Source organism: Ranitomeya imitator, chromosome 3 (genome assembly GCF_032444005.1).
Source record: "Ranitomeya imitator isolate aRanImi1 chromosome 3, aRanImi1.pri, whole genome shotgun sequence".
NCBI lineage: Eukaryota > Metazoa > Chordata > Amphibia > Anura > Dendrobatidae > Ranitomeya > Ranitomeya imitator.
In genome coordinates this window covers 131206415-131233782 of record NC_091284.1, presented here as the reverse complement: position 1 = coordinate 131233782, position 27368 = coordinate 131206415, and the positions used below count along the sequence as shown (strand labels likewise).

General features: G+C 41.6%; 1 protein-coding gene across 1 annotated transcript in view; it reads left to right on the top strand.

Moving 5' to 3' along the window:
- GDPD1 (glycerophosphodiester phosphodiesterase domain containing 1) overlaps positions 1-27368 on the top strand; it is a 117350-nt gene that overhangs the window by 51439 nt on the left and 38543 nt on the right. Inside the window, exons 2-3 of the mRNA XM_069761455.1 lie at positions 16988-17030; positions 23684-23819. Coding sequence (XP_069617556.1) covers positions 16988-17030; positions 23684-23819 — 179 coding nt within the window. The remainder of the gene's footprint in view (positions 1-16987; positions 17031-23683; positions 23820-27368) is intronic.

The following is a 27368-nucleotide window of genomic DNA, read 5'->3' as shown; positions in this document are numbered from 1 at the left end:
CAAAAAAAACCTATTCATGTCTATGTAAACGCATGCGTTTTTAAGCACATGCGTTTTTAAACTCATGCGTTTTTATAGAAAAACACAAGAATACACACTGATAAGCCACCCCCAAACAATAACCCTAACCCTTAGGTATCCTAACCCTAAGGATTAGGGTTAGGATCCCTAGGGTTAGGGTTAGAGTTTGGGTTAGGGTTAGAGTTTGTGTTAGGGTTAGGGTTAGAGTTTGTGTTTTAGGGTTAGGGTTAGAGTTTGTTAGAGTTTGTGTTAGAGTTTGTGCTAGGGTTAGAGTTTGGGTTAGGGTTAGAGTTTGGGTTAGGGTTAGAGTTTGTGTTTTAGGGTTAGGGTTAGAGTTTGTGTTAGAGTTTGTGTTAGAGTTTGTATTAGGGTTAGAGTTTGGGTTAGGGTTAGAGTTTGTGTTTTAGGGTTAGGGTTAGAGTTTGTGTTAGAGTTTGTGTTAGGGTTTGGGTTAGGGTTTGGGTTAGAGTTTGGGTTAGGGTTAGAGTTTGTGTTTTAGGGTTAGGGTTAGAGTTTGTGTTAGAGTTTGTGTTAGGGTTAGGGTTAGAGTTTGTGTTTTAGGGTTAGGGTTAGAGTTTGTGTTAGAGTTTGTGTTAGGGTTAGAGTTTGGGTTAGGGTTAGAGTTTGTGTTTTAGGGTTAGGGTTAGGATCCCTAGGGTTACTAGGGATCCTAACCCTAACCCTAGGTATTTCTGTTTATAGTGGGTTTTCTAGTTGATTTTGATGATTGGCAGCTGTCACACACTTCTCATCATGCGTTTCAAAAACGCAAACGCAGGAAAAAACGCTTGTATATGCGTCAAAACGCCGTATTTGCGTTAAAACATGCAAAAATGCATGTGCCTAAAAAACGCAGCGTTTAAATGCGTTTTTGCACCAAATGCGTTTGCGTTTAAAATGCTGCAGATCAAAACGCAAGTGTGAAACCAGCCTTAGACCAAGATTTGTAGTTGTTAGGCCTCTTTGTGACAAGCGTATCTTTGGAAGACGAGTGGGAAGAGGACAACCAAGTGGGAAGAGGACAACCATTTTGGCCATATAGTAAATTACTAAAATATCGTATCACTTCTGGTTGCCGTTAATTTCTCACATATCATTATTCTGTTGACATGTGCTATGACAGCATTAAATTGAAGAGAAAGAACTTACAATTTTAGGTAGTAAACTATGACAAAATATATGTCTCAGATTCCAGAGTTTAGTATTGAGATTTAACGTAAGATGTAGACTTGAGTTGTTTGTGTATTGTAAAATGGAGACTTCTGTAAGCACAACCACAAAAAGTCCAAGTGGGAAATGAGGACTTTGCACATAGTAGTTTGGGCTAGTAACCTATTCGGCTTATTGGCCCACCTAAAGAGCCTGAGTCCACCTAATTGCTTTTTTGTTGTCTTTAGAAAAGATTGCACCCACTTGGAGTTTATTGTCTTTTATGTTTTTATACAAGTATAAGGAGTGGGAGCGTTAATGAGATGCCTGAATATTTAAATTGTACTTAATAGTGCCTGCCTGTTTTTATGCGTCAGGGCTCATGACCAAAACCAATTTTCTCAGACGAGTGCTAGCTCTGGTTTTCACGGACTGCATTTAATACCTATGATGTTCAATGAGGCAGACAGAGTGCTCAGCAGAAAAAAATCAGAGACATGTCCTATTTTGATCCTAGAGTTGGATCATCATCAGAAAAGCATGTTTCTGAGTCTGTTAAAAAAAATGGTCCGATTTTCACAGACAGAATGGAGATGGTGGAGAAATGTTTTTTTTTTCTCTCCACGTTCGAGAAAAACTTATGTCCCTGAACAAATTATGATCAAGGTTTGATCAGATTAATTGGACCATTTTTCTCGGATGTGGAGAAAACAGTTGTGTGACCCTTATCTGATAAATAGAATATTGTTTCCCATTTTTATATGACACATCTTCTTATTTACCCATATACACTCTCATTTTTGTTTTTAAGTATTTTTGTCTAACTTGATTTTGTGATTTTTTTTTTGCAGAAGCACCTGACTTATCAATGTGTTTGTTTTAGCAATTGTCTGTTGACTTCACCTGCTCAGAGATGCTGATTAATTATTTGCAGCTCTTCAGTTTGTTGAGGAGAAGTAATCTGTCCCCTTGCGTAAAAAGACACGTTAACCGTGGCATTTGATGCTCGGTATCTCTATGACTGAAAGGTTTATATTGCGTACTTGCTGTTCCCTTTGCATCCAAATTATTGATGATGTCACTAAAACATCTCCTGTCTGCTGTAGCTGGGCACTAAATAATTCAGCCTTCAATGGTATCAGTTTTGTTTCCACAATGATATTAAATCTTTCTATAAGTGGCATATACAATGAGTAAGTAGAAAATGGTGAAGAAAGCTACATTCACGGATTTAAGAAAAAAAAAAGTAATGCCCATGTTTTATAATAATTCATGTTCATATGCAGCTATTTGGTAAATTCAAAAAAGTTCATTTTTTTTCACGTTAGTGTACATTCTGCACCCCGTCTTGACTGAAAAAAAACAGAAATGTTTGCAAATTTATAAAAAAAGAAAAACTGAAATATCACATGGTCATAAGTATTCAGACCCTTTGATCAGACACTCATATTCAAGTCAAATGCTGTAGATTTCCTTGTGATCCTCCTTGAGATGGTTCTACTCCTTCATCGAAGTCCAGCTGTGTTTAATTAAACTGATAGGACTTGATTTGGAAAAACACACACATGTCTAAGACCTCACAGCTCACAGTGCATGTCAGACCAAATGAGAATCATGAGGTCAAAGGGACTGGCCAAGGAGCTCAGTGACAGAATTGTGGCAAGGCACCGATCTGGCCAAGGTTGCAACAGAATTTCTGCAGTACTCAGGGTTCCGAAGAGCACAGTGGCCTCCATAATCCATAAATGGAAGAAGTTTGGGACCACCAGAAGTCTTCCTAGAAATGGCCATCCAGCTAAACTGAGCAATCGTGTGAGAAGAGCCTTGGTGAGAGAGGTAAAGAAGAACCCCAAGATCACTGTGTGATGTGTGAGCTCCAGAGATACAGTAGGGAGATGGGAGAAAAATCCACATAGTCAACTATGACTGCAGCCCTCCACCAGTTGGGCCTTTATGGCAGAGTGGCCAAACGGAAACCTCTCCTCAGTGCAAGACATATGAAAGCCTGCATAGAATTTGCTAAAAAAACACATGAAGGACTCCCAGACTATGAGAAATAAGATTCTCTGGTTTGATAAGATGAAGATAGACCTTTTTGGTGATAATTCTAAGCAGTATGTGTGGAGTAAACCAGGCACTGCTCATCACCTGCCCAATACAATCCCAACAGTGAAACATGGTGGGGGCAGATCATGCTATGGGGGTGTTTTTCAGCTGCAGGGACAGGACGACTGGTTGTCGTTGAAGAAAACATGAAAGCGGCCAAGTACAGAGATATCCTGGATGGACCTCTTCCAGAGTGCTCTGGACCTCAGACTTGGCTGGAGGTTCAACTTCCAACAAGACAGTGACCCTAAACACACAGCTAAAGTAACAAAGGAGTGGCTTTATAACAACTTTGTGACCATTCTTGACTGGCCCAGCCAGAGCCCTGACCTAAACCCAATTGAGCATCTCTGGAGAGACCTGAAAATGGCTGTCCACCAACGTTTACCACCCAACCTGACGGAACTGTAGAGGATCTGCAAGATAGAATGGCAGAGGATCCCCAAATCCAGGTGCGAAAAACTTGTTGCATCATTCCCAAGAAGACTCATGGCTGTACTAGCTCAAAAGGGCGCTTCTACTCAATACTGAGCAAAGGGTCTGAATACATATGACCATGTGATATTTCAGTTTTTCTTTTTTAATAAATTTGCAAAATTTACTACATCTCTGTTTGGGTTTTTTTCAGTCAAGATGGGTGCAGAGTGTACATTAATGAGAAAAAAAATTAACTTTTTTGAATTTACCAAATGGCTGCAATGAAACAAAGAATGAAAGATTTAAAGGGGTCTGAATACTTTCCATACCCACTGTATATACAGTGTAGTGCTAGAGTTTTAGGCAGGTGTTGAAACAGTGCTGCAAAGTAAGAATGCTTTAAAAAATAGAAGTTTTATTAGTTTATTTTTATTACATTTCAAAATGCAAAGTGAGTGAACAAAAGAGAAATCTAAATCAAATCAATATTTGGTGTGACCACTAGTATTGACCTTCAAATCAGGCAACATTTTAGTTCACCTGTTCATGTGGCTTTTCCCAGCAAATTTGATTTCTGAAGAAGTTATCATCCATCCACAAATTTAATGTCCCTTATTACGCTCTTTGGTGTCTCGAGACCCCAGAGTATAATAATAAATGTGATTTGTAAAAAATTATACAAGATCCTTATGCTCGCCTATCTGACTCCTCTGTCCCTCGCCGCCACCAGTGCGGTCAGCATCATCAGCAGTGAAGTCCCTGACTAGACTAAGGCTTTCAGATTTGCTAGGCCTGACAGGGTTGAATTTACTCTCTAACAAGGAATCCTGGAAGTGATCCACAGAGCTTTAACATCATCAAGTCTGTCCGAGATTACGTGAAGAGACAGAAGGGGAGCGGAGTGGGGAGAAGCCTCCAGGGACCTACCTTGGACAAGTCATCCAAGACACATAGGCCCTGATTCATCAAGACCGGCGTTGTTCACGTCAGTCTTGATGAGGGGACATGCTGGAGTCATATGATCCTGTTTCATTAGAAAAGTATAGAAACTTGATTACAGCTAACCCAGTTGCTCTATGCTCAGACACCGGTCTTCCCATGGCATCACATCATTTTATTTTTCAAATTAAAATATGGTGCATACAAAAGAAAAATTTACATGGTCGACATGACCCAGTTGAAGCATTTCGACTGCAAATCGCAGTCGAATGGGTCATGTTGACCATGTACATTTTTCTTTTGTATGCACCATATTTTCTTTTGAAAAAGAAAAGGAAAATCCAGTCCTGTTGAGCCGGACTCCATTTTTTTCTATTTTCCTTCATTTAAAAAGCCCTCTCATTAAGCAGCTCTCCTGGTGTCCAGAGTCTGATGTCTGCTGCCAGTCTTCTCCTCTTCTGAATGAGGTGATATCACAACTCTACAGACTGTCCGGATCACGCTGCTCTTTGCATGAACAGAAGCGACTTTTACAGTGTAAGCTTATACAGCGTCAGATCGAGGCTCCACAGGATTTAATTGTAAAGGAGACCTCCGGCTTACGCATAGAAGAGCATAGAGTTAGCTGGCTAGTCGCAATTGTGGTGACGTCACTGAGAAGAGGAGAACAATGGTTCGGGATCCCAGATAGCGTCCGTACTTGAGTATGTTAATACACTCACACTACATTACATATATTATTATTATTATTATTACTATTTATAATTATAGCGCCATTTATTCCATGGCACTTTACATGTGAGGAGGGGTATACATAATAAAAACAAGTACAATAATCTTAATACAAGTCACGACTGGTACAGGAGGAGGTAGGATCTTGCCCGCGAGGGCACACAATCTACAAGGGCTGAGTGAGGATACAGTAGGTGAGAGCAGAGCTGGCCATGCAGCGGTTTCGTGGATCAGTGGTTACTGCAGGATGTAGGCTTGTCGGAAGAGGTAGGTCACACATATAGACACACATTTAATGAGTAAAAGTTTAATGGGAGTGGTTCTTTAAGATGTGTATTCCTCTTAATGAAAAAGTGTGCGCCTCACCACAAATCCGACTCCATGTAAAAGACTAGCATGCCCAATCCATCTATTCGTCAACACTTGTCACCAGGAAATCCACAAACACAAGACATTGTCAGGCAATAACTACAACCCCTGGCAATAATTATGGAATCACCGGCCTTGGAGGAAGTTCATTCTGTTGTTCAATTTTGTAGAAAAAAAGCAGATCACAGACATGGCACAAAACTGAAGTAATTTCAAATGGCAACTTTCTGGCTTTAAGAAACACTAAAAGAAATCAAGAACAAAAAATGTGGTAGTCAGTAATGGTTACTTTTTTTAACCAAGCATAGGGAAAAAATTATGGAATCACTCAATTCTGAGGGAAAAATTATTGAATCACCCTGTAAATTTTCATTCCCCAAACTAACACCTGCATCAAATTAGATCTGCTTGTTAGTCTGCATCTAAAAAGGAGTGATCACACCTTGGTGAGCTGTTGCACCAAGTGGACTGACATGAATCATGGCTCCAAGACGAGACATTTCAATTGAAACAAAGGAGAGGATTATCAAACTCTTAGAAGAGGGTAAATCATCACGCAATGTTGCAAAAGATGTTGGTTGTTCACAGTCAGCTGTGTCTAAAATCTGGACCAAATACAAACAACATGGGAAGGTTGTTAAAGGCAAACATACTGGTAGACCAAGGAAGACATCAAAGCGTCAAGATCTGCTTTTTTTTCTACAAAAGTAAACAACTGAATAAACATCCTCCAAGGCCGGTGATTCCAGAATTTTTGCCAGCGGTTGTATAACTATAATTTTAAAACTTTGGATCTGGCTGATGTTCATCTAATTAATGAGGTCATCTTCCCAGCCAAACAAGTACTCCTCTCAACCCCTTCCCCTCCTTCCCAAGACACATGCAGCTCTGGTGCCTTCTTATCTCCATGGGAAAACAAAAGGATACAACATTTGCAATCAAATGGCCCTATTGACCCCCTCTCCCAACATCTGCCATTGGGTAGAGTCAGGACACAGCTCATGCCTTCTCCTGTCCTTTGTACTTGTTTGTGTATACATTGAGAACAAGGTGACCTGTACATCAATACATCAGCTATAATACCCTGTGGACCTAAGCCTTTCGCAAGAGAGACATTCAAAATACTCAAGCTAATAATGATGACTCTTGATGAGATCCCCAGGTCTTTACCTTAAGGTACCGTCACATTTAGCGACGCTCCAGCGATATAGACAACGATCCGACCTAAACTAGATCGCTGGAGCGTCGCTGTTAGGTCGCTGTAGAGATGTCAAACACAGCAACTCCAGAACGATGCAGGAGCGATCCAGTGACGTACTTATCGTTCTCGCTGGTTGTTAGCTCTGTGAAAAAACATTGCAGGCATCGTTGCTTTTGCTGTCAAACATGACGAATCACGCCGACCTGACGACCAAATAAAGTTCCGGACTTCTAGCTACGACCAGCGATGTCACAGCGGGATCCTGATCGCTGCTGCGTGTCAAACACAACGAGATCACTATCCAGGACGCTGGAACGTCACGGATCGTTGTCGTTCTCGTTGTAAAGTTGCTCAGTGTGAAGGTACCTTTAGTGCAGTGTCATTTTATGTAGATTTTACTGATATGTCAACACATTTTATAAAATGTTTCCTTTCTCTTCTTTAATATATGCCATTTTTTATCAAGCCAGTTGTTCGGTTGAAGATGTTACTAATTAATACATACAAATGAACTTATGGTACCTTCACACATAACAATTTCGTTAACGATATCTTTGCAACGACAGAAAAAAGACTCGCATATCCAAACTAGTGTGAATAGGTGCATACCAGGAGCAGCTACCTCCATACATAAATATACAAAAAAGGTTGCACTCTATCGTGCAAAAGCATGTCTAATATGAAATATTATCTTTGCAACGTCACGCTTTTTGTGACGTAGCAACGATCCCGCTAACGATCTCGTTATGTGTGACAGCGACCAACGATCAGGCCCCTGCTGGGAGATCGTTGGTCGCTGGGGAATGATCAGGACCTTTTTTTTGGTCGCTGATCACCCGCTGTCATCGCTGGATCGGCGTGTGTGACGCCGATCCAGCGATGTGTTCACTTGTAACCAGGGTAAACATCGGGTTACTAAGTGCAGGGCCGCGCTTAGTAACCCAATATTTATGCTGGTTACCATATCCTGGGACAATATCCTCAGAACTAATAATACAGATAATAAATGGGAAATGTTTAAGAACATCCTAAATAGGCAGTGTAAGCGGTTTATACCTTGTGGGAATAAAAGGACTAGAAATAGGAAAAACCCAATGTGGCTAAACAAAGAAGTAAGACAGGCAATTAACAGTAAAAAGAAAGCATTTGCACTACTAAAGCAGGATGGCACCATTGAAGCTCTAAAAAACTATAGGGAGAAAAATACTTTATCTAAAAAACTAATTAAAGCTGCCAAAAAGGAAACAGAGAAGCACATTGCTAAGGAGAGTAAAACTAATCCCAAACTGTTCTTCAACTATATCAATAGTAAAAGAATAAAAACTGAAAATGTAGGCCCCTTAAAAAATAGTGAGGAAAGAATGGTTGTAGATGACGAGGAAAAAGCTAACATATTAAACACCTTCTTCTCCACGGTATTCACGGTGGAAAATGAAATGCTAGGTGAAATCCCAAGAAACAATGAAAACCCTATATTAAGGGTCACCCATCTAACCCAAGAAGAGGTGCGAAACCGGCTAAATAAGATTAAAATAGATAAATCTCCGGGTCCGGATGGCATACACCCACGAGTACTAAGAGAACTAAGTAATGTAATAGATAAACCATTATTTCTTATTTTTAGGGACTCTATAGCGACGGGGTCTGTTCCGCAGGACTGGCGCATAGCAAATGTGGTGCCAATATTCAAAAAGGGCTCTAAACGTGAACCTGGAAATTATAGGCCAGTAAGTCTAACCTCTATTGTTGGTAAAATATTTGAAGGGTTTCTGAGGGATGTTATTCTGGATTATCTCAATGAGAATAACTGTTTAACTCCATATCAGCATGGGTTTATGAGAAATCGCTCCTGTCAAACCAATCTAATCAGTTTTTATGAAGAGGTAAGCTATAGGCTGGACCACGGTGAGTCATTGGACGTGGTATATCTCGATTTTTCCAAAGCGTTTGATACCGTGCCGCACAAGAGGTTGGTACACAAAATGAGAATGCTTGGTCTGGGGGAAATTGTGTGTAAATGGGTTAGTAACTGGCTTAGTGATAGAAAGCAGAGGGTGGTTATAAATGGTATAGTCTCTAACTGGGTCGCTGTGACCAGTGGGGTACCGCAGGGGTCAGTATTGGGACCTGTTCTCTACAACATATTCATTAATGATCTGGTAGAAGGTTTACACAGTAAAATATCGATATTTGCAGATGATACAAAACTATGTAAAGCAGTTAATACAAGAGAAGATAGTATTCTGCTACAGATGGATCTGGATAAGTTGGAAACTTGGGCTGAAAGGTGGCAGATGAGGTTTAACAATGATAAATGTAAGGTTATACACATGGGAAGAAGGAATCAATGTCACCATTACACACTGAATGGGAAACCACTGGGTAAATCTGACAGGGAGAAGGACTTGGGGATCCTAGTTAATGATAAACTTACCTGGAGCAGCCAGTGCCAGGCAGCAGCTGCCAAGGCAAACAAGATCATGGGGTGCATTAAAAGAGGTCTGGATACACATGATGAGAGCATTATACTGCCTCTGTACAAATCCCTAGTTAGACCGCACATGGAGTACTGTGTCCAGTTTTGGGCACCGGTGCTCAGGAAGGATATAATGGAACTAGAGAGAGTACCAGATAGATTAGCGAAATTAGGATTATTTAGTCTAGAAAAAAGACGACTGAGGGGCGATCTAATAACCATGTATAAGTATATAAGGGGACAATACAAATATCTCGCTGAGGATCTGTTTATACCAAGGAAGGTGACGGGCACAAGGGGGCATTCTTTGCGTCTGGAGGAGAGAAGGTTTTTCCACCAACATAGAAGAGGATTCTTTACTGTTAGGGCAGTGAGAATCTGGAATTGCTTGCCTGAGGAGGTGGTGATGGCGAACTCAGTCGAGGGGTTCAAGAGAGGCCTGGATGTCTTCCTGGAGCAGAACAATATTGTATCATACAATTAGGTTCTGTAGAAGGACGTAGATCTGGGGATTTATTATGATGGAATATAGGCTGAACTGGATGGACAAATGTCTTTTTTTGGCCTTACTAACTATGTTACTATGTTACTATGTTACCATTGTAAAAGTTTAAAAAAAAAACAGTACATACTCACATTCCGATGTCTGTCACGTCCCTCGCTTAGGAGGTTAAATTACCTGTAATATTTCTATCTATTAGGGGTCATGCACACGACCAAGCCAGATAACTATTAAGCTGGCCATACACATTATATAGCTGTTGGCTGAAAGATGTTTTTGACGATTGTTCAGTTGAGCTCTCCTATGTTTTCAGTTGACATAGTGACTTGTAGTCCGAAATCAGTGGGTTCGGCCAACATTAGTTTAATGTGCATGAGGGTCTTTATTCAGCATATACTCATTTGTAGGATTTGGCCCTGACCCATTTTTCACTCGGGTCTTGATGAGGGGGCGTACTGGAGTCAGATACTCCTGATTCATTTCTGTGTGTGCCTGGTATGAGGAACGCCGCCGCTTGTCCAGAATTTGACGAGTGGTGTCACCTCGCCCTCACTTTGTTGGATCTGGACGAAAATGGCGTGAGAACACCAAATGTCACAAAAGTTTAGCGCAGCCTTGAGTTGCACCAACATTTTGCCACTTTTCTAAGTTTTTCAGATCAGATCTCTCGCATAAAAGCATTGACTAATCGGGCGTTATGTGTTTTATTGTTGATAGTTTTCCCATTATGTCACAATGGATATTTCTGCAGGTGGAAACATAAATTGCAATAACAAATGGTGTTTTCTCAAAAGAAAAGCTTCCAGTATATATGTGTGAAAACAGTTTATATCATTAGTATATCCGATGCGCACTGCCCATCTGCTCATGAATCTGGGTTTACGTCCCCAGCTTCTTTTCACATGGGTGCAATCTCCAGAGCCGCTGCGAGTCAGTGGTCACATGATAGTTTGTGAGCGCACACGTTTACTGCATACATTTTTAGAATATGTTTGCCCACCTGAAAGAAGCGTTATGTGCACTTCTGACTTTCATGGTCTGAGTACAGACCCTTATGTCCGGACCGGCCACGAATCTCTTGACACTGACTCAGCAACCACATAGACATATGTGTTGAGTGTTCATGAGACCCGAGGCCGATAAGAACATCATGTTTCCTACTCGGACCATGAATATTTGGACATAAGAAACCAGTTTTAGGGTGAAACCAGAAGTGCGGTTGGCCAGTGGGTTCCATAAATACAGTAGCCTCTTGGCCATGAGTCCTTTGTATCATTTCACTACTCCAGTTAGCCAAACAGTAATGGGGCAACTTTATCAAAAGTGTCTAACATAATACTTGTCTTTGTTGTCCATAGCAACAACTCACAGTGGAGCTTTAATTTTACCAGAGCTAATTGCTTGCTATGGGGTTGATAGACCGTTTTCCTTTGAGATGGTTTTGATAAATGGCCTAGTTGGGTTTTTTTTTGTACTGTTTGTTACTTTGTTCATTGCTTGTTTCTTTTTCACAAATTCTGCTGACTAGGCTTAAATATAATATTAAAATCATACATAAATTCTTTTCATTAGGTTCCTTTGATTTTCCTTAATAATATAGCCTTGATCTCCGCAAGCTAGACATTTTTGCCTACATTCTTTCGTCTTTGGTAGCAGCTTCCACTTATCGAACAAAGGCTTTCATTATATATGTATTAATAATGTTGTCGAGGTCGACGTTGGAAGGAATTTAGAGATACTATTTGCTTATGCGACATTTAATTATTTTGAATAGGTCTACAGGACACATCAGTATACTATTACAAAAGACATCTTGTTAGGAGTTGTATGCGCTTGTGGTTTACTCTGTGTCCTCATGAAATGCGAGTTCCGCTTACAAGACACTTTTTGAGTATTTGTTCCTTACAGCTTCACTTGTTTGTATGTAAATGTCTCATTTAACTCATCAATATGACTCTGCAAATCCTTAGATGACTCACATGTTTGCTGAGTTGTGTAATTTATATAGGAAAGCATTGCACATGACTCATTACAAAGGTAATGCTTGTTTAAGGTAAATCATTCTATAAGGAAATAGCTGACTTAAAGGGAACCTGTCACCGGGTTACCCCCATATAAGTCTCTCCGTACTTACCTGCACGCAGCCTATGATCCTCACAAAATCTCTTTGTCTACTCCCCTCTTATCTCCTCTTCCAACGATCGCATACACGATTTCTCTCGTATATCCCCCTACACTGGAACTCTCTACGCCAACATATCAGACTCTCACCTACCGTGGAAATCTACAAAAGGAACCTGAAGACCCATTTCTTCCAACAAGCATACGACATGCAGTAACCCTTTTTCCACTCTACCGCTGCATGCCCAGCTCTACCCTCCCTCATCCCTTGTAGACTGTAGCCCTCGCAGGCAAGGGTCCTCTCTCCTCTTCTACCAGACTCGTTTTGTTCAGGATTATTGTACTTGTTTTTTATTATATATACCCCTTTTCACATGTAAAGCGCCATGGAATAAATGGCGCTATAATAATAATATAAAGTATAGCCAGCACTTGTAAGCCCTCTGTTACAATCTTATAGAGTGCTGTATATTTGTTTCAAATCCACTGTGTAAGGCAGGGGTCCCCAACCCGTAGCTCGCGAGCCACATGTGGCTCGCCTGCTCCAGACATGTGGCTCGCCAACAGTCACTGATAAGAAGTCCCCAGGGAGCCGCCCTGCCCACTGTAATACCCGCCCACCGTGTGTAATACCCGTTCACCACCTGCTCCTGCTATGTGGCTCGCCGGAAAGGAGCTGCCCTGCCGGCTGTAATACCTGCCCCGCTGCCTGTAATACCCGCCCCACTGCATGTAATACCCGCCCTGCCACCTGCTCCTGCTATGTGGCTCGCCAGAAAGGAGCCGCCCCGCCGGCTGTAATACCCGCCCCACCGCATGTAATACCCGCCCCGCCACCTGCTCCTGCTATGTGGCTCGCCAGAAAGGAGCCGCCCCCGCTGGCTGTAATACCCGCCCCGCTGCCTGTAATACCCGCCCCACCGCGTGTAATACCCGCCCCGCCACCTGCTCCTGCTATGTGGCTTGCCGGAAAGGAACCGCCCCGCCGCTTGTAATACCTGCCCCACCGCCTGTACTTTTCCGCTCCTCCTGCGTCAGTGACTGCATTCACTCCTGTGCAGTGGAGCAGGTCACTGTGATCTATTGAAGTCGCACAAAGTCTCGCGAGACTTCACAAATCTCGCAAGACTTTGGTTACTGCGGCTTCTATAGAGCACAGTGACCCGCGCCACTGCGCAGGAGTGAATGCAGTCACTGATTGCCGAATCCGGATAGAAGGGCAGGCTAGTCAAAGTAAATCACTTAACATAAGTATGTGTAAGTGTCCGCACAAGCATTTTAAAGATAACCTGTCACCCCCCATTGCCTATTAAGGTAAAAGAGCCACCTTCAGGAGCACTAAGGCTGCATTCTCTGAAGGTGGCTCTTATGTTTTTTTATCACGAGTAATGCAGAAATACAAATATAATTGCGCGCCATACCTGTATTGAGCTAGGGAGGTATGTTTTCTCCCCCTGACTCAAGCGCCTCGCTGCCATCCATCATCCCCCTCAGTCCCCCGGGCGCCGCGTCCTCTGTCTCCTCACGTCACTGGCGCCTGCACAGTGCAATCATTTTTTGGGCATGCACCGTGCGCGCTGCCCTGGAACTTACATCCACTGATGTATGAAGATCAGGCCGTAGCGGAGGCCCCAGATCCCACCCCACCTTGGATTATGATTTATTCACACTGCGGGGCTGGGAATCTGGCGCTTGCGCAGTAAGTCTCTGCTGCTGTCCCCATCTCCCTCCTGCGGGGCAGAGTCTGTTGCATGTCTAGTGCGGATCTCTGCTCCTGTAATACGTTGGAAAGAGGCGGAGGGAGATGGGGATAGGCGCAGAGAGACTCGCTGTGTAGGCACCAGATTTCCAGCCTCGCAGTGTGAATAAATCATAACACACTGCAGGGCGGGATCTGGGGCCTCTGCTACACGAAGGCGCAATATCAGTACATCAGTGGATGTAAGTTCCAGGGCAGCGCGGATGGCGCATGCCTGAATAATGATTGTACAGCGCAGGCGCCGCTGACGTGAGGAGACACAGAGGCTCCCGGTGGCCAGAGGGGCATGATGGATGGATGCAAGGCGCTTGAGTTAGAGAGAAAACATACCTCCCTGACTCAATACAGGTATGGCGCGAAATTTATAAAAGTCAGTATTTCTGGGGTAATAGGGATAAAAAAACATAACAGCCACCTTCATGTTAGTTTCCATTTGTTTCTTGTTTTCTACTAGTAAGTTGGTTTGACTATGTCTTTATCTGCATTGTGGCTCTCGACCAACTTTCATAGCGGAATGTGGCTCTCAAGGTAAGAAAGGTTGGGGACCCCTGCTGTAAGGCATAAAAAATAGGCTTTATTATACTTACAGACAGGTTTGTGTGGATGACCCATCCTACACAGTGACCTCCATCACGCTCCTGCACAGGCACACTTCTCTTTGCCTGCTCTCGTAAGAAGATAGGAGGCGCCGGATCTAGACCAGCGACCCCCATTGGACCGGACCACGTCATCTGTGAGCATAATAAAAGCTATTTTTTGTGCCTTGCAGAGCGGATTGGGGACAGACATGTAGCATACCAGAATGCTGAAACAAAGAGCTTATAGGTGCTGGACATACTTTATATGGTGCAAACTTGGTGAAAGGTTCCTATTAATACTTTGAGACTCACATAAGGGGATAAAAAAAAATCAACCGATTTCTTCCAGAAAATAAAACGATTTTTCATTTCTATTGTTGTCCATATGCAAACCGTATGGCATCCATTTTTATACATCAGCAGTTTCAAGACGTAATATAATTTCTAATGTTAATAATTGCAATGTATCCGTAAATATCAGATGCTATACTGATCAGTATTAGTATTTTTTGCAAGGCGCATTTATAAAGGCTGATAATCGGTGAATGCAAACTCGTACAAATTTTTGTGCCCAACATTTGGCCCATGTAAACATGCCGGTGATCGCCGGTGAACGAGCAAAACGTTAGTTCATTAGGTAATCGGACCTTTTATGACGACATAAACATAATCATTGTAGGTATCATATGGGCAACAATACTGTATAGATGTACATAATCAGTGCTTATAAATAAACGTTAACAATTTAATTTAAGGAAATTTGTTTTTGGGCAACATAAAGAATCCAATTACCGTACCCCATGGATTAATATTTTACTCATTTTTGGGGTGATCGCTTTCATTTCCTACAAATGATTTTTGAAGATTATCTAGACATCCAAATACAGATAAGTGTATATAGATGCCACTTTAAGTGATCGCCATAGCTTAGTGATTAGAAAGTGTACATTTATAATTGTATGACTGTTTGATCTTTTACAACAAAGCATTGATATTAGTAGGAGACAAGAGCAGAATCATTGCAGAATATATTTGGACTAGATGGTGGCCCGATTCTAACGCATCGGGTATTCTAGAATATGTATGTATATAGCAGCCACATAGTATATAGCACAGGCCACGTAGTATATTGGAGCCATGTAGTATATAGCATACAAATAGTATGTGGCCTGTGCTATATAGTATATGGCTGCTATATACATACATACATATTGTAGAATTCCCGATGCGTTGTATATAACGCAGCCCACGCAGTATCTAACACAGGCCACGTAGTATATAGCAGCCATGTAGTATATAGTACTGCCCACATAGTATATAGCAGCCATGTAGTATATAGTACTGCCCACATAGTATATAGCAGCTATGTAGTATATAACACTGCCCACGTAGTATATAGCCGCCATGTAGTATATAGTACTGCCCACGTAGTATATAGCAGCCATGTAGTATATAGTACTGCCCGCGTAGTATATAGCAGCCATATAGTATATAGTACTGTCCACGTAGTATATAGCAGCCATGTAGTATACAGTACTGCCCACGTAGTATATAGCAGCCATGTAGCCCACGCAGTATTTAGCAGTGTGGGCACATATCCCTGTTAAAAAAAAAAAGAATTAAAAGAAAAAATAGTTACATACTCACCCCATGGGATCCAATGGCGTTGTGGCAATGGACACGCGGCTGCCGCCATCTTCCGTTTCCAGGATGCATTGCGAAATTACCCAGAAGACTTAGCGGTATCGCAAGACCGCTAAGTCTTATGGGTAATTTCGCAATGCATCTCTGGGACCGGAAGCTGGCGGAAGGCGCGAGCACATCCTCGGACTAAGGAGGGTGAGTATAGCAGGTTTTTTTATTATTATTATTATTATTAACATTAGATTTTTTTTACTATTGACGCTGCATAGGCAGCATCAATAGTAAAACGTTGGGGACACACAGGGTTAATAGCAGCGGTAACGAAGTGCGTAACCCATGGCATAACGCGGTCCATCACCGCTGGCATTAACCCTGTGTGAGCGGTGACCGGAGGGGAATATGGAGCGAGCGGGCGCCGGGCACTAACTGCAGGGGAGTAGGGAGGGACTAATCGGACTGTGCCCGTCGCTGATTGGTCACGGCAGCTATGACAGGCAGCTGGCGAGACCAATCAGCGACTTGGATTCCATGACAGACAGAGGCCGCGACCAATGAATATCCGTGACAGACAGATAACAGACAGATGGAAGTGACCCTTAGATAATTATATAGTAGATTTTATTTTATTTTTTTCTGAATTGTATTTTTCACAAAAGCTTACATTTAATTACTCACAGACTAGAATGGAACTTTGGGTAATGGATTTAAAAAAAATTTCTTTCAAGTTTAAACTTGTTGGCACTGAGGTATTTTCTTAGAAATGTTCTACACCACATACAATATCTACTTATACAGGTGCTTAGTAGAGAATGCCAGTGAAAAAGCAGAATTTGTGATAAAAACTGTTAACTATATGAGGAGTTAGATTAAAAAATAAATAAGACGGAGAAATTTAATTTGACAGTCTAATAAATAAAACAACTTTTCAGATTTTTTATATGTAATTTAATATATATATTTATCTCTTTTTAAGGTGCTGGGGAAAATCTAGAAAATACAATGACTGCTTTCCAACAGTGAGTATACTATATATGCTAGTACCAGAAATTGTGTTTTAAAACAAATTTATTTTCATTGTAATTGAAAAAAAAACAGGATTTCTTTTATTCAGTTTTCTTTTTCTCGTGTATTCGCTGCTGAAAAACTATACCAAACTGCACTATGTTAACGCAGAATAAAGCTCACTCTCAGGTTTGTCAAAGTTACAATGATTTTTAGAAGTACAAGGAAGAAAAGTTTCAAGTAAAAAAAATTCAAAGTGCTGTGTCATGAGGAGAGGCACTATACAAAAAAAGGTGTACTGTGTAAGAAAGGGGTGGCAAAAGTTCTCAAGTCAAGAATCTTGACTCTGACAGATTGAGAAGGATACAGCTCCTCCTGGCTGCAGCTGACAGGTGACACCCCTTGACTTGAAGAATGTTTGTTTCGCCATTTTCTAAGACCCACATGGAGTTCTGTGTATTTTTTCAGCCTTAGCTGATGGTTCTATTGATACCATTTTGTGGAACATATGACATTTTGATTGCTTTTGATTGCTTTTCGTTGTATTTTTGGGAGGAGGAGTAGTAACCAAAAAATGGCATTTTTATCTTATTGATTTTTTTTTTCCAGTAACTTATGCATTTATTAATTTTATAGTTTGATATATATCTACATATTTTTTTTTTTATTTCTGAAGTTGAAAAGGCAGGGTACATTTTTCTATATTTTAAATTTTTTTATGTTTTTAAATCTTTTTAAAGGGACACTGTCACCTGAATTTGGAGGGAACAATCTTCAGCCATGGAGGCGGGGTTTTGGGGTTTTTGATTCACCCTTTCCTTACCCGCTGGCTGCATGCTGGCTGCAACATTGGATTGAAGTTCATTCTCTGTCCTCCGTAGTACATGCCTGCACATAGATATACCCTACATAGATATACCCTGTTCACTAGGGCTACCTGTAGCCAAATACTCTACCAACTCATATAATAGAACGTACTGCTTATCAAAATGGTATTACCTGAGACGATGACGCTGAATAGAATAAATAATTGAAGGCCATCGGCATGAAAAAGTCCTGCTAATCCCACCATGTGCCCACCATGCGGGAAGTAAGCGGATAATGTGCGGTTGCTACCCGGGGTGGAGGAGAGGAGACTCTCCTCCAGGCCCTGGGAACCATATTTGTGGTAAAAAAAAAGAATTAAAATAAAAAATAATGCTATACTCACCTCTCAGCGCTGCACGCGGCCGTCCGGTCTCAGGTTTGCTATGCGAGCAGGACCTGCGGTGACGTCGCGGTCACATGACCGTGACGTCACAAAGGTCCTTCTCGCACAGCATCTTTGGAACCGGACCGCCGCCTGCAGCGCCGAGGAGGTCGGGACGTCAGAGGGTGAGTATAACCATTTTTTTTTTTTTTTTAATATTACTATTGATGCTGCATTGATGCTGCATATGCAGCATCAATAGTAAAACCAGTGCAGGAGTAAAACCCGCAGCGGAAACCGCAAGACAAAACGTGATAAATCTGCAGGGATAACCACAACGTTTTTGCCCTGCAGATTTATCAAATCCGCTGCGGGATAACCCGCAGGGACCCGAACCTACGTGTGCACATAGCCTTAACCTGGAAAATCACCTGGATGCATCACCTGGCCTTTCCTAACAATGATAGTGAACAAGTCATAACCTTAACAGGCTAATTAAAGTCTGAAACCTTGGTCTTGGTCTTTTGTATGTATACGAAGTCGAAATATATATGTAGAATTTTTTTCTTTATAAATGTAGTGCCCTGGAGAAATTTTTGGCTAATCCGTCAAATCCGTTTACTTGTTCAGTTTTGCTTTAGCTGAGTATAGGAATTTTGAACCTTGTAGTAAAATTGTGAAAATAATTTTCCACCCTTGGGATTGGGTAAAACATGCCTGAAACCATTGTTGATTATCTCTTCTATTTTTGTAGTTATTACGTAATAATAGCACATGCTTGAGGGGAATTGTCAGCATTAAACTCTAGGGATGGTACTGTTTCTAAGTATGACATGCAAGAGGCACGTTTTGGGTTGAGAATAATATCTTCCTGAGAGTTGCCACCCCTTGTCTTTCTAATTAGCAGAGTGGCATGGTATAAGAGCCTAATGGTGTCCTAGAGCCGCCAACCAGTGGCAAGAGATGCACAAAGTGCTGCGGGCTTTCTGATTCCCAGCTCCACAGCTCTATCATCAAGTTTATATTAATAAAAGAGCAGAGCAAGCCTTAGGATAGATTGTATTACAGATATTTTGTAAGACAAAGTTTCCCTAGGTGATTAAGAACATGTTTCTTGTTCCTGAACAGTTCTTCTGCAAAGATTATTTCTTCCTCTTTTTGATCCACTACAAATATGCCAGTATATCATTTTATAGAAAGTGTATCTACATAACATTCACCAGGGACCTCCATGCCACCAGTTGCAATTAGTTACTTGATGTAGAGTCATATAACATCTGAATTGCACCCCCATTTTAATGTGTATTGCATGCTGGGCTTTTTTGGGCGGGTTTTGGAATCGAGTACGACTACCGTAAATATACTTAGTATCCCTATAATATATCGCTCACTGAACGGAAAGAGCAAAATGCAGAAAGGGAAGGGAAAGAGAAAAAAAGAGAGAAAGTGGATAAATATAGGCATAAATGATTGGCATATTTTAAGGAATTTAGCATGTCTTGTCCATTAAGATATTAGAAAGTTTTTTGATCATGAAAAACTTGTTCATTATGGACTTGACCTTTTGTAGGAGGAAGTTCCATTTCTCCCATGAGTAGACAAATTGTCTCTTAAGAGAGGAAGATGACTTGAACCCTAGTCAATATCGGCCCTACTAGCCATGCCACATGACTTAGGATACAAGCCTCCTCAGCGCAAAGCATGAGATCTGATTTGGTTGTATGAGAGGCCTCTGACTGGGGTCTAAAGGTACCGTTACACTAAACGATTTACCAACGATCATGACCAGCGATACGACCTGGCCGTGATCGTTGGTAAGTCGTTGTGTGGTCGCTGGAGAGCTGTCACACAGACAGCTCTCCAGCGACCAACGATGCCGAAGTCCCCGGGTAACCAGGGTAAACATCGGGTTACTAAGCGCAGGGCCGCGCTTAGTAACCCGATGTTTACCCTGGTTACCATTGTAAATGTAAAAAAAAAAAAACACTACATACTCACATTCCAGTGTCTGTCATGCCCCCCGCCGTCACCTTCCCGCACTGACTGTGTCAGCACCGGCCGTCACCGCTGTGCTTTACGGCCGGCGCTCACAGTCAGTGCGGGAAGCTGACGGCGGGGGACGTGACAGACACCGGAATGTGAGTATGTTGTGTTTTTTTTTTTTTACATTTGCAATGGTAACCAGGGTAAACAACGGGTTACTAAGCGCGGCCCTGCGCTTAGTAACCCGATGTTTACCCTGGTTACAAGTGAACACATCGCTGGATCGGCGTCACACACGCCGATCCAGCGATGACAGCGGGTGATCCAGCGACGAAATCAAGTTCTGGCCTTCTAGCTCCGACCAGCGATGTCACAGCAGGATCCTGATCGCTGCTGCGTGTCAAACAAAACGAGATCGCTATCCAGGACGCTGCAACGTCACGGATCGCTATCGTTATCGTTCAAAAGTTGCTCAGTGTGAAGGTACCTTAAGGGAGAGTGACATGCTTGACTTGCCAGGGTAAGGGGGCTTATAGGCCTAGTAATTCTTTTCTAGGAAATTAAATATGCAGATTGTCACTTCAGAAAGGAAGAGGACTTGAACTCTATGATACCCATCTGAAGTAGCAATCCTTAAAGTCAATATCGACCCTTTAGTGAACCTGGCCACATGACTTAGGATAAAAGCTAACCAGAATCTCAATTTGCAGACATGTGTTTCAGGGTGTTGTCCCTCTTCTGTGCAAAATATGAGATCTGATGTGGTGGTATGAGATGCTTCTGATTGGGGTTTAAGCAGTGTTTCTCCTTATGGAGAGTGACGTGCCAGGGTAAGGAGATTTATAGACCATGCAATGCTCCTCTGGGAAATTAAATATGCAATTTGTGTTTTCACAGACAGGAAGGGAAGCAGTTGGTTTGGCCACTAGGAGTAGAAATGTGGAGGAAATATAAGAGACAAAATTGAGTTTATGTGAATTCTGGTGTTTCTTGGGGAATGAGAGCAACTCGGAGGTTATGCCAGATAATGGCCCTCGAAGAGGTTGTGAATTATTCAATAAATTATGAATCAGAATAAAAACTATCTTAGGAAAGGTCCACCAACTATGCAAAATGTCCCTAGGGTCAGTCTTTATACAAAGAATCAGGCTAACAATGTTTAGCTGTGCTTTTAATGTGTATTAAAGGGGTTGTCCACTGCCATGATGTGTATGACTTACCCTTAGGATCATATCAGAATAGTAGGGGTCCAACACCTGATCAACGGTTAGTAGCTCCATACGTGTCCGGATGTAAACCGCTTACGAAGTAGACGACACCGCTCTGTATTGTTATTGGAGAAGGCGTTTGGTGGATTTATCTGTGACTGTTGCTAGGTTTTGAGTGTATGATAATTCCCTTCTCCTACTTTGGTTTAACCCCATCCTCCACTCCCCAGTGTTTACCTCTGTAGTTTATGTTTGTGTGTATATTTGTATGATTGATATTTTCTTTTATCCCTGTGCATATTATCTTGTTAGTCTGGTTGGAGTTTTGCGGTACACTACTACTCCCCTCTTCTCTTGGTGGGGGAAGGGTACAGACTGAGGGCGGATTCAGGAGCAAAGGCAAGGTACGTAGCCCCAGCATCTTCACCATCAGAAGTAATGCGGGAAACAGGGTGAGTTAGGGCGCCCATAGCGTTAGGGACAGGGAAGGAATCTCTAGTCCTGGGACACTGAACAACAGAGTTGTGACCTGTTGTCTTTGTACTTAAACAGTCATTTACCAATTAGCGTCACTAGTAATCCTCCTTTTTCCTTTGAAGCTGTTTTCTCTGCCCTCTTACCCTTTTCTGTAGTATGAGATTAGCCGCTTTTCATCCACATGTCTATCAATGTACCAAAATGCCAAACTACTGTCCCTTACATTGCCAGTGACCCCTGACATACATGGGAGGGCGAGGCAGCTTCCCGCAATGTGCAGTGATAAAACTGCATCGCCCTTTACCCCTGAGGAAGCCACACATTCGGTGGCGATACATGTGAGGTCTTTACTCCTCTGTTCCACCTTGTCCCGATTTTTAGGTCCTTCTCTTCCTTTTATACTTTGGTATTTTTCTTCACAACCTTCTGACCTCTGGTCCCATTTGGGATGTTTGTACTTATGTTTAGTTTTGTAATTTATTAGGTGGTCGTTCTTTCTGTGCAGGGCAGGTTACTTTTTGTTTATCTTGGAAATGCCATACCACTTGGATGCTATTTTGGGGTGTCTGCTTTGTTATGGGCACCTTTTTCCATGATTTATAGATTTATTCTTTAAAAATCCATGCTTTTATCCACATTTGTGTATCACTTTTCAAATATTTACCATCATCCTGTGTGAACATTGTTTGAATTGTGGTACATTTTTACTGAGATTAATGGTGTTATGAATAGTATTCTGTGTAAATAGTATTCTGTATTGTGATATATTTTGCATATGGAATTCCTGTCTATTGCTACATTTTGGACATTGGAGGAGAGGTGTTAATCCTACTATGGACACACCCGGTGCATTATCCTGTAGCCTTTTTTTTTTTTTACATGTTTTTATTTGTGTGCCATTAGTAGTTCTTGTATGAAATAAAGAATTTGTATTCCTTATTTTGATGGTCCCAACATCTTTTGCATACCCCTTTTTTCTTTCATTACGTACATTTGTGATACGCTGCTGAACAAACTGCTAATCTTCCAGGTTCCCTACTCCTTTGGTATGGTTTTTAGGGCATGTTTAGTAAGTGAACAAATTAATAAGTGCTGAATACTTACACAGTATAAGGGAAATAATCGTGTTTTTCATGCTTCAACATTTCCCATTAAAAGATGGCCATATATTATGAATATCAGATGACCATTTCCTGACTGACTAATTACTCATGGTTGGATTGTCAATTTGGAAAACTATGCCGTATCTTCAAATGAGAGATCACAAATCGATTTCTGTCATTATCTGTGGCATAGTCTGGGCTTTTATCAATGAGATGCAAGTTTTCTTGTCACTGGACAGCTTAAAATATCCAACAGTGGAGAACTTTTTGACAGCTATCTGTTGTCAGTCAATATTTGTAGTCAAGTCGGGATAAAGTGCAAGAAAATGATCCAAATCGGTTGTTTAACTGTAGATCACCACCAAAATGGCCAACCTTACTATATGGAGTTAATTATCCCTGACTGTCTGACCTGCAAAGACAATAGTTGGTACAACATGATAATATGGATCTGCATAAGTAATTACCTGTGGTATCCTACTCTGCATTGAGCAGGGGTTGGACACGATGACCCCTGAGGTCCCTTCCAACTCTAACATTCTATGATCTCTAGGTCAGAATTAATATTAAGATCCTCAGTGAGTCAGTTATATAGATATTGATAATATACATTATCCGTTAATCTTTTGTTGCTATGATGATCATAGACTATGCAAGAGAAAGTTTTACTCCGACAACTAACAATATTTTATTTTTGTACCTTGCAGTGCGGTCAACCTCGGGACAGATATGCTGGAACTTGATTGCCATCTCACAAAAGATGAAGAGGTTGTGGTGTCTCATGATGGTAACTTGAAGAGGTCGACTGGTGTTAATGTCAATATATCAGAGATGAACTACAGTGTGAGTATTAAGATATTGATGTGCTCACTGTCTACGACTACCTTCACTACTTTCACCATTGTAGAATTACTGTAGGTACATGTCAGTGTAATCTTTTGTTGGTCTTAGATTATCAACTTGGTATGGTAATCGTCTAAAATGGTATCATTAATTAAAAATATATAATAGGAAAAACTATTATTTCACTAGATGGTGGCCCGATTCTAACGCATCGGGTATTCTAGAATATGTATTTATGTATGTATATAGCAGCCACATAGTATATAGCACAGGCCACGTAGTATATAGGAGCCATGTAGTATATAGCAGACAAATACTACGTGGCCTGTGCTATATACTATGTGGCTGCTATGTACATACATATTGTAGAATACCCGATGCATTAATACAGGCCACGCAATATATAACAGTGGCCACGCAGTATATAACACAGCCACGTACTATATAACAGCCCACGCAGTATATAGCAGCCACGCAGTATATAACACAGGCGACGCAGTATATAACACAGGCCACGCAGTATATAACACTGGCCATGTCATATATAGCACAGCCCACGCAGTATATAACACTGCCCACGCAGTATATAACACTGCCCACACAGTATATAGCAGCCACGTAGTATATAACACTGACCACGCAGTATATAACAGTGGCCACGTAATATATAGCACAGCCCACGCAGTACATTACACAGCCCACATAGTATATAACACTGCCTACGTAGCATATAGCAGCCATGCGGTATCTAACACAGCCCACGTAGCATACAGCAGTGTGGGCACCATATCCCTGTTAAAAAAATAATTAAAATTAAAAATTGTTATATACTCACCCCTGGGATCCAGAGAAGCTCTGGCGATGCGCTCGCGGCTGCCGCCATCTTCCGTTCCCAGGATGAATTGCGAAATTACCCCGGTGACTTAGCGGTCTCGCGAGACCGCTAAGTCTTCTGGGTAATTCTGCAATGCATCGCCTGGAACGGAAGATGGCGGCAGGCGCGTGCGGCTCGGTGGACTACAGAGGATGAGAAAAGCAGTTTTTTTTGTTATTTTTAACATTACATTTTTTTACTATTGATGCCGCATAGGCAGCATCAATAGTAAAAAGTTGGGGACACACAGGGTTAATAGCAGCGGTTACGGAGTGCGTTACCCGCGGCATAACGCGGTCCGTTACCGCCGGCATTAACCCTGTGTGAGCCGTGACTGGAGGGCTGGAGTATGCGGGCGCCGGGCACTGACTGCGGGGAGTAAGGAGCGGCCATTTTCTTCTGGACTGTGCCCGTCGCTGATTGGTCGTGGTTGTTTTGCCGCGACCAATCAACGACTTGGATTTCCATGACAGACAGAGGCCGTGACCAATGAATATCCGTGACAGAAAGACGGAAGTGACCCTTAGACAATTATATAGTAGATGAGCGAACTATTTCATGTGACTCACAGTATCCTATTTATTCATTATTATGAATTATTTTTCTGCTTTTAAATGTTGTACAGAAACATACTACATGATTACATGATTAAGATTATTAAAAAAAATCAGCCAAAAAATACATTTTTTATTTGACCGATTTCCCTGTTCCTTTTACACACCTCCATTTACACAATATATTAACTTATAAATATACCATAGACTTTATTTCCCATTATACAGATTTTGTGTTTCTTCTCAAATGTTTGCAGTTGAACTGTTTTCTGTTTGGGCCTGCTGCAGACCACATGGAAATCAAGCAGTGGTTGGGTATTGTGACCTGTTCCAGTCTTTTTTCCAAAATGTTTTGCTGCTTTGCTGGATTTTTTTTTTCTTAACTGACCGCTTCACAACTGGTGATGGTAAATATACATCGGCGCTTTTTTGGCTTTGTGCAGCATCTACATAAATTTACAGTGAGCGGTCATGCAGGGGTAAGGTTCAGGATCATGGTGTTAATCACCACCTCGGACCTTCGATCATCGGGACCATCATCAGCTGTCTTATCTTCTAGATGCCGCTATCAATAGCGATGTCGGCATTTAGAAGTTTATGATAGTGAGTGCGGAGCCGAGGGATGTCATGGCAGCCGGAGGTCAAATAATAACCTCCTTGTCTGCCAGCTACGGTGGCCTGATAGACCCAGTCAGAAGCAAGATCTGACAGATGATCTATATGTGTAAAGCAAACAGGTCTCGTGCATTGCAAAAAGTTAAAGTCCCATTGGGGGACTAAGTAATAAAAGTACAAAAAAATGCATTGGCATATATGCAATTTTCACTCTGCAACATCCACTGTCTGCTTATTTCCGGAAAACACCCATGGAATCATAATCGTCATTACACCTGTAGATGAATTCCCAGAGAGTTTTAATTTCCAAGTTAGGGTCAGTTGAAGGGGAGTTCTGCTGTTTTGGTACTTAAGGGCTATGAAAATGGATTCTGCAAATTATTCTAGGAAAATCCACACTCCAAAAGTCAAATAAATCAACATTTTAGTGGTCAAAATTGTATTATTTTTTCTTCACCGATCAATGGTATTAATTTCTGTGAAACACCTGTGGTGTCATTATACTCACTGCACCTTAAGATAATTTAATTGAAAGGTTTATTTTCGAAAATGGGGTTACTTATAGTGGTTCTGCGTTCAGGCACCTCAGGGGTGAAATCGCTCCCACAAATCATTCAAGCAAAATCTGCACTCCACTTTGGCACTCCTTTCCTTCTGAGATTTGCTCTGTGGTGGAAAAAGTAATTTCTATCCACATATGGGGTATCATGATGGTGATAAGTTGCATAACAAATTATACTGCCAAAATGTGGTCACTTGTGGGGGTTTCTGCTGTTTTGGCACCTTGGGCACCCTGCAAATGTGACATGGTGACATGCACAACAATGGGCAAGTGGTGCTCCTTCTGTTCTGAGCCCTGCTGTGTGACAAAACAGTAGGTTACAACCAGGACTGTGAAGTCAGTAAGCCAAATATCCAAATTTGACTCCCCAATTTCCCTAACTCCCGCCTCCACAGCACTGGTCACTACTGAGCATGTACATAAAGTGCAGCACAGATTCAGCTCAACTAAAAGCTGAGATCCTTAGATCAGGAACCGAACAGACATTTATAGGACATATCATAACTTTCCCAAATTATTACGAAATAATTTACAGCACATCCTGCATTGTACTACTGAACCCAATTTATTATATATATATATAGTAGTCGGAGACAGTCCATTTTATACTTAAGTAAATAGGGCAGCACACTGCAGCGCCAAAACATGCAAACTTGAAAACACAAAATTTGAACTGCATTACTGCACTGAAAATATGAAAAATGAGAGCTTTTAGCGCATAAAAATGGCCAATTTTATGTGTACCTCGTAGCCACGATAAGGCATCTCTCTTATACGAGGCCCTACGCTTGACCTACCTCTCTGAGAATAAACGTCTCCATCTGAATGGGTACATGTGAAACCTCTCCTTGGACTCAAATTCTCTCTCACTGTGGAGGGGTATTGGACCTATTATAATTAAAACACCTGAAGCTAGGAGGCGGGGAGTGCACGATCAGAAGGCT